The following is an 18875-nucleotide window of genomic DNA, read 5'->3' as shown; positions in this document are numbered from 1 at the left end:
GGGCCTGGGTTTCTGCCACCTGGAGGGAGGATGCTAGAGTCCCTGGTGGGTGGGCAGCCAGCCTCCACTCACACCTGGACCCAAAGCCCTGTGTGCCCGGATTCCCCGGGAGTAGCAGCTCCACGTCACCCAGACCCACCGCTGCTCCTCCCAGCGAGGGCAGGGTGCACAGTTCTGCAAACAGGGCCCAAACCTGCGCCCCGAGCCCTGCGAAGGGGCTCCCGGGACGCCGGCACCTCTCCCCCGACATGCTCTCTGAGCACCCTGCCTCTCCTGCTTCAAAGCTCACGGTCACACCAAACTCCACACCAAACAGTAAACACATCGAGGCCTCTCCAAGGCTCAAAAGGACTTAAACACAGTACAGAAATGCTGGCAAAACAGGAAAGTGGGATTCTGTGGAGTTTGAGGAATTGTCGAGGTGTGAACAGCTGCGGCTCGTAAGAGAAGGCGGCCTTCAGGCAGGGCGTAAAGCTGGTGGATGCCCTCCGAGCTTGGGTGGCCACAGTGCCCTGAGCGTCCATCCAAGCCGCCCCAGAGTCCTGGCTCCCAGGACAGCTCTGCCCTCGGGCTGGAGACCTCCATCCTGGCCACAGAGTCCTGCTCCCGCCACCTGCTCCTGGATGTTTCTCTTCTGCCCTCGGCCCGCGCTCCTTAGCGTTGCATCGCAGGGACGAGCCTTCACCTCCGTGCAGCTGGCCCATTTCTGCCCTCTGCCTCCGCCTCCCTTCTGAGGATGCCCATGTCCAGGACTGGGCACAGACTGAGCTGGCTCACAGATGCCACTTGAAAATGCAGGGCCACCTCCTTCCAGGCCGGTTTGTCTGCCGTCATGGACATCACCATGGATGGGTCCTGTAACCACCTTCCGGACCCCTCCTCCTGCCTTCCCTCCAGCGTCTTGTCCTGGCCCTGTTTTTGTTTTGTTAATCCTCACTCGATGATATTTCTTCTATTGCTTTTTAGGGAGAATGGAAAGAGCGGGGGAGGGCGGGAGGGGAAGAGAGAGAGAGAGAGACATCGATTGATTGCCTCCTGCACACACCCTGACTGGGGCCAGGGATCGAACCTGCAACCCAAGTATGTGCCCTTGAGCAGATTCAAACCCGGACCCTCAGTCCATGGGTTGACTCTCTAGCCACTGAGCCACACCAGCCAGGGTGATAATGACAATTTGTAAGAATCCTCTTCTGCTTCTGGAACTAGTTCAGTTTCTCCCCATGAGGGTCTGTGTGTCAGGGGTGAGGGGTCACTTTAGCCTCCGTGTCTCAGGTCTCCTGTCGGACCCCTGGACACCCTTAGTTGTCTGAGTCCGTTTAGTGGTGAGGAAGGCTGTGGCTGGATTTGCCGCTGGCAGGCTGTGTCCTGGGACCTGGGACCTCCGGTTGTGGCCCTTGGAGACGTGCTGTAAGGAATAGCTTCCTAAATCGGCCTTTTGTCGTATTGCATCTTTTTGTTCAAATGTAGGCAATTTAGGATCACCGTGTTGGTAGCTGTAGGATGGCAATCTCCAAAATGACCCCCAACCCACTACAGGAGCCCCCCCCCCCATCACATGATGGTCTGGCCCTGCCAAGGACCTGGCCTGGTTGACCAAAGCCACGAGCTGCCCCTTCTGTGCCAGGCTGCGGCCCTGCTCCCAGGACACCACAGCGCTCGGCTCCCGGCCCCAGCGCGCCTGCTGGAGACTTGGAAACAATCACCTGAGTCTTCTTCCAGAACAGTCTCCGGTTCCTACCATTGTCCCTCCTTCCATAGGATTCAGATCCCTTCCAGACCCGCCCACCTCCCCAAGCTCCCAGGGTGTCGAGCTGCAGCTGCACAGCCCTCACCCCTCCTGGGTGGGCACCTCACTGGGGCGCTGCCATCCCGCCCGCTTCCCAGGCACCCACGGGGCCTCGGTGACACATGCAATTAACTTAGAGCCCACGGAGTTTCCACATGCACGGCCGTCGCCTGTCGCCTGCACCCCTGCCCGGGGCCTCCACACGGCCCTTTTCCTGCGGCCCTGTCCCTGCTAGTCCGGGCTCCTCGGGAACCTGCTTTACCACCGCAGACTTGTCCCGCCCACCCCTAACCCAGATGCCTTTGACCTCCTCAGTCTAATTCCAGTCAGAGATCCCGTCACCCTGGGCAGACCCCGCCAGCCCATTGCTGAGCCCTTTCAGATCAGCACGCACCCCCAGCACCTCCTTCTCTCACCAGGACGGCTGTGCTGTGTCCCCGAGTCTCAGCGTGCTATGGCACCCAGCAATGACCTATGTAAGGAGCATTCGAGAAAGACCCTGCCCGACGCTGAATAAAGCCACGGCACCACAACTGGGTTCCAATCCCGGCTCCATCGAGAGCAAGTCCGATAACCCCCGAGCCTCAGTTTCCCATGAGAAGAGGAAACTAGTGGCAGAAGTTACTGCACAGCCCAGCCAGCGTGGCTCAGTGGTTGAGTGTCGACCTATGAACCAGGAGGTCATGGTTCGATTCCTGGTTGGGGCACATGCCTGGGTTGCAAGCTTGATCCCCCAGTGTGAGGTATGCAGGAGGCAGCTAATCAGTGATTCTCTCTCATTGTGGATGTTTCTGTCTCTCTCCCTCTCCCCTCCTCCCTGAAATCAATAAGAATATATATATATAAGAAAAAGAAAAAGAATAATGCCTCGCCCTAGTCCTGCTTCCCCAAGCGAATCCCCCCCACCCCACTTGGGAAGCAGCACTCTGAGTGTTAACCTTGGAGTCATGCTGGCTCTTCCCGGCCTCACTGTCCAGGCAACAGCGCTCGTGAATTCGGCTTCCTGGAAGTGCTTTAGAAGCCTCCGCAGCTTCCTGACGGTGCTGCCACCTCCCTCACCGGGGCCGCAGCTCCTGCCCCGCGATGGGCACATGCACGCCCAGCCCTGCCCCCGTGCTCCTGTCATGATCCACGTCACAGCCGCCTGGGACACGTGCGGTCCGCCGGGGTGTCTAATGCTGTCCCACCCTAATAAATACGTCTGCAGCCCTGATCACAGGTCCTGCCGGCCAGCCCATGGCGACTGGGACCAAATGAGGGACATCGAGATCTGAGGGAGTGTGGAGAGTGCCACCCCACCCACCGCATGTGGCTAGGTCAGAGGTCAGCTGCCCAGCCGCCCCAGGGCAGGAGCCTGGCACCCAGAGGTGGCCAGACAGTGGGGGTCAGGAGGCCAGTCTGAGCACCCGACACAGCCAGGACACCTTTGTGACAGAGGGACAGGCGAGCCAGCGCACCCCTCCTCTCATGTTAGGGCTCCCCAGGCTCTTTTGGGGGCTAACAGAGCCTGACCGTGTGCAACATGACCTGAGCCTTATTCAGCTGGAAGGCACCTGGGGTGGAGGCGCGGGGGTGAAGGTCCCGACCCGGCACTGGTCCTGGCTGGGGCGCCCGACCCTGCATCACCAGGCGCTGTGTGGGATCAGTAGGCGCCTGGGGGCACCGGGCGCAGTGCAGTTCCTTACCAGGAAAGACTGGAAGAGCCGGAAGGAGCCGACCAGCCAGACGTACAGGTGGGAGTGCACCTTGGTGGACGTGCCGTTGAAGGCGTTGGCCACCACCAAGAACGAGTAGGGCCCCACCGTGAAAAACTCCCAGTCGTAGGCGCCGGAGGTGGCGATGGTCTGGTTGGCCTCGAACAGGCGCGTCCGCGGGTTCCACTTGTAGATGACGCTGTCGATGTTGTGGTTGTCTCCTGGAAGCCAAGCGGCTGCGATGAGGGAGGGGGCACGGACTTCTGTGGCCTCACGGTGGCCTTGGCGGAACCCTGGCCTCCCAGACCCTGCTCCAGGGCCCCTGCCACCTGTATAGCCCAGCCAGGCCTGGGCCACTCTGGGTGTGGCCCGCTCACCCCACACTCTCCTGCACCCTTTCACTCCCCAGCAAGGACGCCCTTCAGGTGGCCTCACTCCTGCCTCCTCCCAGATGAAAACCCTCAGGGTGCTCCCCTTTGGGTGGCTCAGGACCCTTCCCATGGCCTTCAGGGTCTTGGAGGTGGAGCCCCCTTCCTCTCCCCAGCCTCACCTGTCACAGCCCAGGGCCCCCTTGGCTCCCATCTCTCCCGCAGGTCAGGCCGCATGCTCCCTGGGGCCCCTCTGGCCAGCCTCTCACTTCCATGGAGAGCTTGGGGTCGCCCTGCCCATCAGCAGGTGGTGGGGGCTCCTCCTCAGGCCCCCACAGAGCTCCCTTGCAGACCTCAGGCTCAGGGGACACTGAGCATGGAGCCCACTGAGGCCTGAGCTAGAGGTGCCCTGCAGGGCCGTGGCCACCTTGGACCTCCCCTCCCAGCCTGTCCCCCATCACACCCATGTTTCACAGGGTGTGTGTGCACACGATGACCTGTTTTCAGAAACCAGGTCCATGTCCTTCCAGTGACACCCCACCTGTCCACACCCCGTCCCCTGGGCTGACCCTGGGCCTGCTGGTCAGAGAGGTCACCTTCCCACTATGTCAGTCAGAGCCTCCCAGAAGGAGGTGAGTTAGTTAGTCAGTTAGTCAGTTACTAGTTAGTTAGTTTTAAATGAGGCAGTCTGGGCAGCCAGGTAGCCCTCATTTCTGTGGCGACTCTCCTGGGGGCAGGCACAGACCACCGTCTTCCTACCTGGACAGATGGGGAGGTGCTCAGGTGTGTTCACCCTCAGAGGCCGCCATCAGGTGGCCGAGCCTGAGGAATTGGGCTGCTGTGATTTATTATCGTTTTTAATGAGATGAAGACAAGCTTTGCAGTGAGTCATGCCCGCCCCGGGAGGGTCACCTTCAGGTTGCAGGTCACAGCCCTACCTTCCCTGTGGTTGGCCACAGCCAGGAAGTGCTCCCCAGCCACCTCGAAGGCCTCCCAGTCCCGGGCGCTGTGGGTGGCCACCCTCTGGTAGGGTGTGAACCGCAGCTTTCTCGGGCTCCATTTGTAAATGACGGAGAACTCCTGGCCCTTTTCGTTGGGGTCAAAGTTGGCCACAGCCAGGAAGATCTGCAAGAGAGGACCGGGACATTCAGTTCCCTGCCCGCAGCCAGGTCTGTGCAGGTTTCCCAATAGCCGCGTCTCTGTCCGCATGGGCAGGCGTTTGTCTGTCTGCTCACTGTTCCACCCCCAGTGGTGGGTCGAGGGAGGGGCAGGGCTGTACCCAGCACATGCGTGTAGGTGCAGGGACGGAGGCGGAACCCACCCTCTGTTACTGATGGCCTTGGCCGCCTGGGAGCCTGTCTCCAGACCCGTTCATTACATTTAAAACCCTTAAATGTGCCCATATTCGCTAGTCCAGGGGTCCTCAAACTTTTTAAACAGGGGGCCAGTTCACTGTCCCTCAGACGGTTGGAGGGCCAGACTATAGTTTTTTTAAAAAACTATGAACAAATTCCTATGCGCACTGCGGGCCCAGGACGAGTCGGCTGCTAAGCAGGACAGGCAGCGGCACCCGGCAGGCCGGATAAATGTCCTCGGTGGGCCGCATGTGGCCTGCGGGCCGTAGTTTGAGGACGCCTGCACGGCTAGTCCATTAGTGCCATGTCTACCTCCCAACCCCAGGAAAAGCTTCATCACAAAAGTGTTCCTCATCACCCGAGGGAGTAGGAAAGCTCGTAATGCCCTACTCTCCCCCAGAAAGTGGTGTTTGCCATGCAGCCAAGTAGGACACAGAAACCCACTCCATGTGACGTGACCAGCGGGCATGATCGCGCGCTTATGTGGCTGTAACAGGGGCCAGGAGCTTGGCCTGTCGGGTGTGCGCGCTAGAACTAGGAGCCAGAATGCCCAGGTAAGTCCTGTATCTGCTTAGGCAACCTGACAGATGATCTCCCCCTTGTTTTTCCAAATTTCCCTTTTATGTAAAGTTATTATTTTTGATAATTAAAACATAAGCACTTTTAAAATATCATCAACCAAATAATCGGAGAGCGAGTCTCATTCACCATGTTGGACCGGGCGCAAGAACCATGGCAGGCAGCCAGCCACCGGAGGGCAGGGGCTTGTCTGCTTGCTCACTGCTCTACCCCAGTGGGTGGGTCCAGGTGGGGGCAGGGCTGTACCCAGCACATGTGTAGATGAGTGAACGATTTAGGGACAGGCATGGGAAGGTGTCCCCAAGACACTGTTGTTTCAAAGGGAGGAGCTGGGAGAAAATTCATCTGAACGGGAATGGGGTCCTCTCAGACCCTCCACCCGCAGGCCCTCTTGGTGCATCCCTGCCTGGAATGGGGGGCGGAGGGGCTGTCCTTGAGGGTCTCTGTCGCTGGGGCCTGTTTGTGGGGGACAGGGGTAGGCAGGATTGGGCGGGTGGATCAGTTGCATTCTCTCATGACTTCTGCCTTGTTGCCGGGTCCAAGTCAAACGACCTCCACTGGTTTCTAAGTTAGTAACGAGGGTCTGCACCCTATCTGGGCGGCATCTTAGCCAATGGCTTTCCTAGTGTATCGGAAGCTGAACAGACTTTCTCAAGGCCCCTTCTGGGTACAGAGACGCAGGGAAGCCGTCTGGAACCCGACAAAGGCTTTGGAGCCACGAGAAACACGTTTTCCTGGAGAAGCCGTGTCAGGAGCCCACCCTCCGGACTCTGCAGGTGATTCCAACTTGAAAAGGACGGAGAGTCACGAACGCACACTTGCCTTCTTCCCGATGGTGAAGTGCCTCCAGGACTGCGCCTGGTGTGTGCGGATGCTCTGGTACGAGGCGAACTTCCCGTCCGTCCACTTGTAGATGGCGGACGTGGCCTTCCGATTGGCGGTTGCTATGAAGAGCCCGGCCTCGGGGATGACGAAGACCTCGATGCCCAGCGTCTCCGAGTGCGTGAAGAGGTGCTGGTGCTCCTCCACGTAGTCCAGTCTCTCTTTGGCTGGCGAGAGAGACATGGAGACGCGGTTAATGGTCAACGTTTCCCGGCACGGAAGCCTGGAGGCACCATCCTGGGAGCATGACCCCAGGCCCTGAGCCCTGACCCCGGGGCATTAGCGTGGGGCAAGGGCAATTTGCTCAGAGCACCTGGTCACCGCCAGAGGCCTGTCGAGAAGCCCACTCGGCTTGTGTGGGTTTCAGGATCTAGCGAGCCCCAGTGGTACTCATTGGGGGAACCCGATGTGTTGGGTCTTGTGAGACATCCCCCACGCTCACTGCGGCTACAAAAGGCTGTCGTCCCCTAAGGTGACCCAGGAGCTCGAGAGCAGTCCAGCTGGAGCTGGTCCCCCTTTCCTGTGGACACCAGGGCTACCTCACTCCCCCTTCCCACACCAGGAATGGAGCCCTGGACGGCTTGCTCAGTGGTTAGACGTCAGCCCATGAACCGAAGGGTCTCAGGTTCTATTCCCAGTCAAGGGCACATACCTTGGTTGCAGGCTCAATCCCTGGCCCTGGTCTGGATGTGAAAGGGGGGCAACCCGTTGATGTGTCTCTCTCACATGGATGTTTCTCTCTCTCCTCCCCCAACCCCCTCACTCCCCTCCACTCTCTAAAAAAAAAAATCAGTGGAAAAAATATCCTTGGGTGAGAATAGAAAAAAAAAAAAAAAGGGAATGGACAGCTGCAAGGCTTGCTGCGGCAATAATGCCCTCGGGTCCCTGGCATCATCACATCGAATCTACGGTCCGAGCACAGGCAGGGTGCGAGGAGGGAGAGTGGGCAGGGCCCCCACGAGGGAGGCTGGCTGTAGGGAGTCCTGAGCTTTTCCCTGGGCAGGGACGAGGGGAGGTGGCGAGCCCTGCCAGCCTGCCTGTGGTGCCCAGGAGGGCGCATGGTTCCAGATGAAACATAGGGGCTTGCTGCTCTGAGTGGGGGTGCCTCCTAGTCTCAGGTAACGCTGACTCTGAGCAGAGCCGCTAAGTCTCCGGAGCCCCGGGACCACGCCCTCCCTGTCCACCTCACCTGCCAGCACGGAGACCCACTCGCTGCCCACGCACAGGTACAGCCCCTTCTGCCCGGCGTCAAACCAGAACTGGGCATCCTCCACTTTGGTGCACGGAGGAGGGGATCCCAGCGTCACCTTCATGTCGGTTTCTGGGCAGACAGGGAAGTGTCTGGTGAGTGTCCAGTGGAAACGAACTCCCTGCAGGAGGCAGTCCTGCCTTTGCTCTGAAGCTGGGCTCCCAGGACCCACGCAGGCTCTTAAACGGGTCCCAGGAGGCAGGGAGACCAGGGCATGTGGCCGGCCCCAGGGCGTCTGCGTGGCGGGACGTGGTAAAGCTCCCTGTGGCTCCAGAGCAGTATGTCCACCTCCCCCTGGGCCTCCCACTCTTCTGAAAATCCTCCCATATCTGTGACCAATGGGCATGAGTTTATCTAAACTTCTGTTTGGCTTCGTGTTGTGGCATTTTGAGCCCATCTCTTCTTGGAATTACGCCTCCATCTCAGGTCAAACACACACGTCCTAAATGACGCTACTTGGCCACTTCAAAGTGATATCTGCCCTGTGGCCCAGGCCCGAGGCCAGGCTGTGACACTGAGCATGCCCTTGACCCCTCACAGCACGGGGCAGAGGCCTGGGGGCCGAGTCCTTCCCCCGGAGAACCCCTTTGGTTACAGCGGTCCATGTCGCCTGAGGAAGATGCCCAGAGGCCTCCTGCCCAGGGGCTTGAAAACACCGTTACGGGACTGGCTCTCAGTGTCACCCGCTCAAGGTCAAGGGTGTGCCCAGTGAAGCTGGGGAGAGGACCAGGTTGTCCTCCCACCTCGCCGAATAGTGGGGGGTTAGGTGGGTGGGTGAGGGGGTTGGATTCTCCCTAGCAGGGGCTGTGGTTTACATAAATTGTCAATAGCCCTGCCACCATGGCTCAGTGGCTGAGCATCGACCTATGAACCAGGAGGTCACGGTTCGATTCCTGGTCAGGCCACATGCCTGAGTTGCAGACTTGATCCCCAGTGTAGGGCGTGCAGGAAGCAGCCAATTAATGATTCTCTTGCATCATTGATGTTTCTATCTCTCTTTCCCTCTCCCTTCCTCTCTCTTAAATCAATAAAAACATACCAGTATTTTTTTTAAATAATAAATAGTCAACCTCTTACCTTTAGATTGGGAAGGTGCAAACAGAAATTAAAAAGGCGAAGCTGGGGACCCTCTCGGCAGGGGGTTCATGGAAAATAGAAATGTATCTTGCAAAGGTGGGGCCCCCACTGGGACAGGGGCTGGGGTGTGGTGTCTATCGGGGAGGGATGAGGAGAAAGGGCCCCCATCGCTGCTCTGGGCAGCAGGTCGAAGTCGGAGGCTCAAGAGGAAGCAGACTTCTAGTGGGAGCAGGTGGCTCTGGCTTACTAACCATAGGGATATTTTAGCACCTCATTATCCTCCGGCTTCCCCGTGAGACCCTGCAGGATTGGGGGGATGGACAGCACGAGCTCTGCATTCCTGCAGGGACACAGCCTGGGAGTGGCGTCGGAGCCGGGCAGCAGGACCAGCTGCCTGACCAGGCCCTGCGGAGAGAGGGACAGTGTGTTCAGACCCTGGGAGATGGTGGAAATGCCGTGAGGGGCTAGCCATCTCTAGAGCTAGGAGGTAAGAGTCTGCATATAGGTTATGGGGGGCACTGGGTGCATCAGTGGAGAACTAGACACCCTTCTAAGGTCACTAAACCACAAGGGGGCTTTCCTGTGGACTAATCTAGAGTTACTGGCCAACATTGCTTATCTATCCACCCATCCATCCACCCATCCATTCATTTGTCTATCTATTCATACACCATCCATCCAACCATCCATCCATCCAAACATCTATTATCCATCCACCCACCCCCCTATCCATCCATCCATCTATCCATCCATCCATCCATCCATCAATCCACCCATTCACCCATCTATCCATTTATACACCATCCATCCTGCCATCCATCCATCCATCCATCCATCCATCCATCCATCCATCCAAGCATGCCATCAGTGAATATTCACAGAGCACCTGTTATACATCAGGCATGGTTCTAGACATAGGACACACAGGGAACAAGGCTCCCCCACCTCCACTCTAGGAGACAAACAATGAGCAAAAACAAAACACAGCTGGTCTGAAGGTGGTCAGGGCTATGATGAAGAGCCAGGGTCGGATCTAGGAGGGCTGGGTGCGGAGTCATCTTCTCAGAGTGGTGGGCAAGGCCTCCATGGTAAGAGGACATGGGGTAGGGCCCCAAGGGAGTAGGATGTGCGCCGTGGCAGCAAAGGGGACATGTGGGCAGCAAAGGGGACATGTGGGCCAGGAAGAGGGCCCTGAGGGTGTAGGATGTGCGCCGTGGCAGTAAAGGCACATGTGGGCAGGAAAGGGGACATGTGGGCAGGAAAGGGGACATGTGGGCAGCGAAGGGGACATGTGGGCAGTAAAGGGGACATGTGGGCAGTAAAGGGGACATGTGGGCAGCAAGGGGGACATGTGGGCAGCAAGGGGGACATGTGGGCAGCAAAGGGGACATGTGGGCAGTAAAGGCACATGTGGGCAGCAAAGGGGACATGTGGGCAGTAAAGGCACATGTGGGCAGCAAAGGGGACATGTGGGCAGCAAGGAGGACATGTGGGCAGTAAAGGGGACATGTGGGCAGTAAGGGGGACATGTGGGCAGTAAGGGGGACATGTGGGCAGTAAAGGGGACATGTGGGCAGCAAGGGAGACATGTGGGCAGTAAAGGGGACATGTGGGCAGTAAGGGGGACATGTGGGCAGTAAGGGGGACATGTGGGCAGTAAGGGGGACATGTGGGCAGCAAGGAGGACATGTGGGCAGTAAAGAGGACATGTGGGCAGTAAGGGGACATGTGGGCAGTAAAGGCACATGTGGGCAGCAAAGGGGACATGTGGGCAGTAAAGGGGACATGTGGGCAGTAAAGAGGACATGTGGGCAGCAAAGGGGACATGTGGGCAGCAAAGGGGACATGTGGGCAGTAAAGGGGACATGTGGGCAGTAAAGGCACATGTGGGCAGTAAGGGGGACATGTGGGCAGTAAAGGCACATGTGGGCAGTAAAGGGGACATGTGGGCAGTAAAGGCACATGTGGGCAGCAAAGGGGACATGTGGGCAGTAAAGGGGACATGTGGGCAGCAAAGGGGACATGTGGGCAGTAAAGGGGACATGTGGGCAGCGAAGGGGACATGTGGGCAGTAAGGGGACATGTGGGCAGCAAAGGGGACATGTGGGCAGCAAAGGGGACATGTGGGCAGTAAGGGGACATGTGGGCAGTAAGGGGGACATGTGGGCAGTAAGGGGGACATGTGGGCAGCAAAGGGGGACATGTGGGCAGTAAGGGGGACATGTGGGCAGCAAAGGGGGACATGTGGGCAGTAAGGGGGACATGTGGGCAGTAAGGGGGACATGTGTAGGTGAGTGAACGATAAAAGGGGACATGTGGGCAGCAAAGGGGATATGTGGGCAGTAAGGGGACATGTGGGCAGTAAAGGGGACATGTGGGCCAGGAAGAGGGAACAGGGAGTGCAAAGGCCTTGTGTCAGGTGTGCCCGGCGTGTGTGGGACTCCACTGAGCCTCGTGTTCCTCATTCCTGTCTGACACGTGACAATCTGTGGAGCCAGAGCATCGGGACGGCAGGCCTGTGGTGACAGCCCCTCTGCGAACACTGACGAGGGAAGGCCGTCAGGCAGCCCGTCCACACTCACCGTGAACAGGCCTTTGGTCCTCCTCCGGCTGCCGATGAAGAACCTGGCTCCTTGCACCGACAGGGTGGCTGGGAAGGGCACATCGGCAGTTCTGAAAACAGTGGGTGAGGGTTTTAGCCGTGGGAGAGCAGCAGTGCAGGCCATTTGTGTAGAAAAGGACAGAGCAGTGCCGCATGCGGGACGTGCCAGTGTCCTGGGTGACTAACACAGGACCACAGGCTGGGCGGCTTCAACCACGGACATCCATTTCCTCACAGTTCTGGGGGCCAGAAGTCCAACACTGAGGTGCTGACAGGCCCGAACTCCTGCAGAAGGCTCCAGGGGGTCCTTCCTGCCTCTTCCTGCTCCTGGGGGCTCCTGGCTGTGGCTGCATCACTCACTCCCTGTGCTCACCATCACATGGCTCCTCCCCTGAGCCTCTTCTCCTCTTCTTAGGAGGACACCGGTCATTGGGTCAGGACCCACCCTCTCCAGTGTGACCTCAACTGAGCTGGATCACACTGCAAAGGTGCTATCTCTCAATAAGGTCCCAGGCCCTGTGGGACATGAATTAGGGCGGCCCCCTTCGCCCCAGGATGGGGATCTTCTGCAAAAGCGTGTGCTGCCGGGAGTTCCTCGCCACTTCACAGAACGTCCAGTGGCTCCTACGGGCATGGGGTTTCCAGCCAGTTCACCGTCCACTGAGCCCTGGGGGTGGGGGGACAGATGGTGTCAGGGCAGAATGGGGTTCCCTCTCTGGTGACTTGAGCGTGTTGGAAAATGTGGCTGGAGTTGGGTCTTGATGTGCAAGGGGGGGCCAAACTCTGGGGAAAGGTGAGAAGGCGGGAGCCCCGTGGGAGAGGACTGTGGGGCTGGAAAGCCAGGGGTCTCTCCTCACTGCCCAGCGTCTCCCGGGCCTGGTGCCAGGTCCTCTGGTCCTTCCAGTCTTTGCCGTCTGGTGAGGTCAGCCCAGTGTCCGCACAGTTCCCAGGTGGCCTGAGTTCTGGCCTGTGAAGCCCAGGGCCTGAAATCCTCCGTGGCCACTGTGGCTGCAGCCCCGGTTCCCCGCCCCGGCTGGGCCTTTTGCACCCTCCCCGCATGGGTGTCAGCTGCGGGCGCTCGGCCTTGAGCAGCCATCGCCCTGTAAAGGCTCTGGTGTAGCTGAGAGCGTGGTGGGAGGGGTGGTGTAAAAGACATGTTTAAACCAAGTGTATACACGGTATGGATTCTTTTGATTGTGGAATAAGTTTCATAATAACAAAACAGAGTAAGATTCTACCTTTGAAAGTACTATTTGGTATAATGATAGATTTAAAGTAAGCTGGACCACTCGACATGCAAATGTCTCCAGCCCCACTCAGCAAGGATGGATGCGGAGGCCCATGGGTCAGCAGCTGGCCAGGCCGCAGGGACTCGCTGTCTCTGGCCCAAAACGAGGCGCTGGCAAGGACAAGTAATGAACTCGGGCTTCTCCATGCCCAGGGCTGTGTCAGAGTTACTCAGGATCCCTCTGCATGTTTATCTGGAGTTTCAATGAATATTTATTCCCTTATTTCAGATGAGGAAACTGAGTCAGAGAGGTTAAATGACGTGTTGAAAATCACACAGCAAGACCTGGGCCTCAAGCCGGGTCACAGCTTCCGCTTGTCTCTGGTGCCCAAGTTCCTTATGCTCCTCCTCTGTGGCCCTTTCGTCATGGTAACAGCGCCCTGCAGGGCACATACCTGGGCAAGCTCAGCCTGGACTCACACTTCAGCCCCCGCCCAGGGCCAGGCGTCAGCTCGCCGCCCTCCGCCCTCCGCCCTCCGCTCTCAGACTGGTGCCTGCCCTTGTCCCGGCCCCACCACGCCCTCTCTGGAGGCAGGTGTGCTGTCCACCTGCTGGTGACCCAGGCACTCCTGCCACAAAGGCTCCCCCACAAGCCTGACGCCTCCGGCCCACCCTGCAAACTCGAGCTGCCCCTGGATGTCCACTCTGGACTCTATGTCGGACAGCCCACAGCACCAGGCGACCCACCCCGGCATCCCGGTACCCACATGTCCACGGGGACGCCGCAGTCCGTGGTGAGGGAAAAGGAGTCTTCAGACACAGCCAAGACCAGCGTGTGCCACTGGCTGTCCATCAGGGCGGGGCTGCGGAAGGACACTCGGGTCTGCCAGGCGCCCGCCGCGTCCTGGCTGAGGAAGAGGAAGTGCAGCCGGGTGGGTGAGTACCGCAGGCCCAGCAGCAGTGCGTCGGGCCCCTCCGCCACCACCGTGAACAGGTACTCATTCTTCTGCAAGAGAGGGCGGGCAGGTGAGTGCAGGCAGGTGCGGGCGGATCAGGTGAGGGTGGGAGGTGAAGGTGGGCAGGTAAGGGCAGGGCTCACAGCGCAGGGCTGGCTGCCACAACCCTGTGTGTGATAAAGCCAGGGGCACGCTCACTCCCATGACCATGCCGGTATCAGGAACACAGGAAGCAGTGTGCTGGTGAGGACTTAGAGAAATGTGAGCCTGGTGCGCTGCGGGTGGGAAGGTAAAATGCTGCAGCCCCTATAAAAAACAGTGTGGCGTTTCCTCCACAAATTACAAATGGAACTGCCGTATGATCCAGCAATTCTCTCTGCTCTAAATCCAAAGGGACTGCCAGCAGGGTCTCAGAGAGACACATGGACACCTGTGCGTCCTGCAGCGTTACTCACAAGAGCATTATCCACGCAGAAGCAACCCAGCTGCCCACCGGTGGATGGAGGGATGAGCGTAAGTAATGCGGCCAGCCACAACATGGAGCATCTTCAGCCTTAAGAAGGAAGGTCCGACATCGACAGGGATGAACCCCGACGACATTGCGCTGAGTGAAACAAGCAGTCACGAAAGGACGAAGGCTGTAGGATTGCACTAACACGGGGTCCCTGGAGCCGTGGCATCCACCGACACCGAGTGCAGAGGTGGGCGCCAGGGGCCGGGGGCCGGGACAGGAGCCAATCTTTAATGGGAACAGAGTCATCCTGGGAAGATGAGAAAGTTCTGAGATGGAGGGTGGCTATAGCTGCGCACCAATGTGACTGTGCGTCATGCCATTGAGCCATACTGGTAAAGATGATTAAAACGGTAAGCTTCCGGTGATGTGTGTTTTACCACAATTTAAAAACCACACCCCCTCCACAATGGTGACTTCAAACACAATGTGACCCCAAAACCCCAGCCACCCCAGCCACTCGAGCTGCGCAGACACATGTATACATGCCTATAAGCAATTGCAACTTAGAGTCTCTAAATTCCTAGCCGAACACAGTTCAAAGAGTAAAGAATTGAAAGTGATGAAACCTGGGTGATAATTACAGTGTCATTTTTTACAAGTCTTTGCCCATGCAACACTGCGCCCCGAATTCCATGCAACTATTATTCTAAAGAAGTTCAAAGCCTCCACATGCCTCATAATTAATTTAATGCCTAATCAGCAAAATCCACTTGGCTCAGATTGGGTCCCTTGGCCTCTGACCACTCCTTCACGGACCTTCCTGTGTTGGGGTGAGAGTCCCACCCAGTGCCCCGCCCAGAGGACGTAGGCGTTGTGATCACTCAGTCACTCATGCCTAGAAGTACTCCTGGCTGGAGGAGACCCATGTCTGGTGAGAACCCTGTTTCCCAACACCGCCACCGCGGCAATGAAATCAGATGGAGGAAGCGCTCAGGTGATGAAGTGAGTTTATTGGGGTGCAAGAGGAGGTGCTAACAGGTTGAGAATGGAGGTCAAGTGATGGACCGAGAAATTGGGAGGGAATGGCAGGAGACCCTGAGGCAGGTGGAGGCTCCTCCTGGGAGGCAAGAGCCCAGGGGAGCACTGAAGTTGAGGGCTCCTGGGAGCAGAGGTCAGCTCAGAACAGTGGAGTCTGGGGGACCCCATCCTGAGTGGGGGCAGCCACCTGACACTGCTCAGGACCAGACTGAGGGGTGGCTGGGAGGACCACAGTCACAGGGTGAGACCTGAGCCAGGTTGGCACGGGGGACATGCCTGCTCAGCAGCAGGACTTCTGGGCCGAGGTGGAGACACAGCAGGCCGGGCGGGAGCACACGGGGCGGCAGAGCAGGGACATGCAGGAGGAGGGTCTGCAGCAGGATGAGGTGCAGGTGGTGGGCTGGCAGCACGAGGGGGCTGGGCAGGGGGTGGTCCCAGAGCAGACAGGCACACAGCACAGGGGCTTGCAGCAGACAGGTGTGCAGCTGATGGGCACACAGCAGGCCTGCTGACAGGGGGAGGAGGTGCAGCAGGAGGGCTGGCAGAACAAGGATGTGCAGGAGCTGGTGCAGGTTGACTGGCAGGGGCTTGGCCCACAGGTGGTCGGACAGCAGGGGCTGGGTATACAGCTCACTGGGGTGCAAACAAGGGTAAGGCAGGAGGTCGTGGGGCAGCAGTTGGGGACACAACAGGTGGGGACACAGCAGCTGGAGGCACTGCAGGTGGGGACACAGCAGCTGGGGGTGCAGCAGGAAGGCTGGCAGCAGCTAGGGATGCAGCAGGAAGGGGCGCAGCAGGAGGGCTCACAGCAGCTCTCTGGACAGTCGTCCACCTGCCAGGAGGAGTCCGTGCAAGTGTCACAGGTCCCGGGCTGGCAGGCACGGCTGCCATAGCTCATGTCATTGGAGCAGACGGACAGGGTGGATGCGGCCATGGTGGGGCAGTGGGGCTGGAGGAGGGTGTGAGTGTGAGTGTGTGAGTGGGTGAGTGAGTGTGAGTGTGTAAGGTGCCCAGGGCTGTTGGTTTTTATACCCTCCTGGTGTTTGTTTTCCAAGCAGGAGGCTTCCCACGCCTCCTTTCCTTGTTGATATTTTGAGCTGAGTCCTGGGAGCCCTCATTTCTTCTGGTTTATTTCCAGGAAAGAGTCTGCTGCTTGTAAATGTCTGTCATTGTTGAAGAGTGGGTTGACCCTGCCCTGTGTGTGTTTCCTAAGCAAACACCCCTGGAAACATCTGGAGTGGTGGAGCCCTGGCAGCCCACCTGCCCTGCCGTGCTCCACTGCCCAGCTGTTCTCCTGACGTTGCAAGGGATGGTTTGAATCCCAGAGTCAGACACGGCAGCGGGGGCTGAAATTGGGACACTGCTGCTCATCGCTGCAGGACATCCCCACACCCAGGCGGCTGAGGAGGGGGCACCAGCCACAGAGGAACGCAGTAAAGGGGAAGGTAGACGGACAAGGGCCTCAAACAGCAAGAATGACAATAGCTTTGACTATTTGAGCTCCTTTGCTTTCCAAATACTTTCAGACTCAGCTTACTGACAACAAAAAACATCCTGCTGCAATTTTTATTGGGAGTGCCTCTAGTCTACAGATCAATGTGAAGGCAACTGACATCCACCCATGAGGATGGTCGAATTCCCCATTTATTCATGTCTTATTCATTGATTTATTTCATCAGCGTTTTGATAGTTTTCATTATGTTAAATTTATGCTAGTTTTCATTTTTTATTTTGTTGTAAGTCATACTTTTCAACAAAAAGATTGAAATCCAATTCTTTATTAATATTGTAGGGAGGTGGACAAAAGTAGGTTAAATTACCGGCCATCATTACCTAAAAAATAAATCATAGGCAAGGATACAAAATAATAACAATAATAATGAGACAAGTAATAAAAATAAACAATACAATTATCAATAAACAAATAATAACACAAGAATAAGCTGTTTCATGTACTCATAACTGTAAATCTACTTTTGCCCACCCCTGTATAGAACTACAATTAATTTTTACTATTTTAAGTTTGCATTCTTCAGCCTTGCCAAACTCTTATATTTCCAGGAGACCTTTTGTAGATTCTGGCATGCACGTTTTCTACGTGGACAAGCATGTCCTTTATGAATAGAGACAATTTTATTTCTGCATTTCCAATATGCCTGCCTTTTTACTCCTGTCTCTTGTCTGGGTCAGACCCTCAGTGTGAGGCTGAATAGGTGTGGTGGGAGAGGACATCTGTGTCTGGTTCCTAATCTCAGGGAAAAGTGTTATCTTTTCAATGGAATGTGGGGTTGGCTGTGAGATTTTCAGAGATGCCTTATATCAAGTTAAGGATTTTTTGTTCATTCCTAGGTCACTGTAAACCTCAGAGGGAACTCTCCATAACCAATTCTATGAGGCCAGTATTACTCTGATACCAGAGCCAGACAAAGACACTACAAGAAAAGAAAGCTACAGGTCAACATCCCTTATGAACATTGATATAAAATCCCTCAACAAATTACTAACAAATAAAATTCAGCAGCAGATGAAGAGATTTATACACCTTGGCCAAGAGAGATCTATTGCTGAAATGCAAGGAAGGTGCTGCATATGATAGTGTATCAGTGTAATATACAACATTAGCAGAATGAGGGGAAAATACACACTGGTCTCAACTGATGCAAAAAAACACAACCCACATTTGACAAAATTCAACACACTTTCATGATAAAAATACTCAACAAACTAGAAATGGAAGGAAACAGCATATATATAAATATATGTGAATAAAGACATGAATATGTATGAAAAAGCTACAGCAAACATCATACTCAATTTTGAAAGACTAGAAGCTTTTCCTCTAAGACCAGGAGTAAGATAAGGAGGCCCACTGTTGCCACCTCTGTTCTCCATAGTACTGGAACCTCTGGGAAAGCAGATAGCCAGTGAAAGAAATAAAAGGCATCTAAATGGGAAAGAAGTAAAATTATCTGTGTTCACAGGTGCTATCATATTAAATGTAGAAAATCCTAAAAATTCTTGGGAATGGCTCATTCTTTAAAGTTTGCTCTCAGCTTTGTCAGGTAGGACTGAACCACTGGGGCTAATTTTACCCACAACTGAGGCAATGCCCTCTGAGTGGTCTCCCCGATGTCCTGAGAATCAGGACCATGTTCCGACTGGCAGGTGGGAATAGGCGCTACTTTGGGCATGTTTCATTTCTGGGATTAGCCCTCTAATTTTGTGGATTTCCCCAATCCCAGACTCACATGGGGTTGCTGATCATTACTTCGCTGACACTTGAGGGAGACCCTTTGAGGACCAAGAGTTACTCAGGGCAGATCTCCCTCTCTGGCACTCTGGCCATAAACACTAGCTGCCTGGGGCTCCCCCATCGCCCAGGGCCGCCTCTGACTCAGGGGTGCATGGAGCGCTTGGGTTTTCCACAAGAGCCTGGAAATGCTCTAATGGCGGTGAGTGGGGCCAATTATGAGGCTCACTTTGTGTGTTCCCCTCTCTCAGGGGGCCCTGGTGTGTGATCTTCAAATCCACCATCTGAATACCATGGCTCCACGATTTGGCTAATTGATTGGTGAGGCCCTGACAGGAAGGTCATCCAGTCCCTCTG

At 56.4% G+C, this 18875-nt stretch overlaps 2 protein-coding genes across 2 annotated transcripts in view; both read right to left on the bottom strand.

The window, feature by feature from the left end:
• Nucleotides 1-18875, bottom strand: part of TSPEAR (thrombospondin type laminin G domain and EAR repeats) — a 106744-nt gene that overhangs the window by 11216 nt on the left and 76653 nt on the right. The window contains exons 2-8 of the mRNA XM_080657200.1: nucleotides 13588-13826; nucleotides 11573-11663; nucleotides 9242-9395; nucleotides 7854-7985; nucleotides 6605-6831; nucleotides 4787-4973; nucleotides 3472-3701 (exon numbers count right to left, since the gene is read on the bottom strand). Of these exons, the coding sequence (XP_080513326.1) occupies nucleotides 3472-3701; nucleotides 4787-4973; nucleotides 6605-6831; nucleotides 7854-7985; nucleotides 9242-9395; nucleotides 11573-11663; nucleotides 13588-13826 (1260 nt within the window). The remainder of the gene's footprint in view (nucleotides 1-3471; nucleotides 3702-4786; nucleotides 4974-6604; nucleotides 6832-7853; nucleotides 7986-9241; nucleotides 9396-11572; nucleotides 11664-13587; nucleotides 13827-18875) is intronic.
• LOC308242650 (uncharacterized protein) lies at nucleotides 15549-16202 on the bottom strand (the record flags this gene model as incomplete). Its single annotated transcript, XM_080657072.1, has 2 exons — nucleotides 15549-15773; nucleotides 15903-16202. 2 exons carry the CDS (start codon nucleotides 16200-16202, stop codon nucleotides 15549-15551), a joined length of 525 nt encoding a protein of 174 aa, XP_080513198.1.

Source organism: Plecotus auritus, assembly GCF_963455305.1.
Source record: "Plecotus auritus genome assembly, chromosome: 2".
In the NCBI taxonomy this organism is placed as follows: Eukaryota; Metazoa; Chordata; class Mammalia; order Chiroptera; family Vespertilionidae; genus Plecotus; species Plecotus auritus.
The sequence above is the reverse complement of the archived record's forward strand: the minus strand, read 5'-3'. Positions and strand labels throughout refer to the sequence as shown.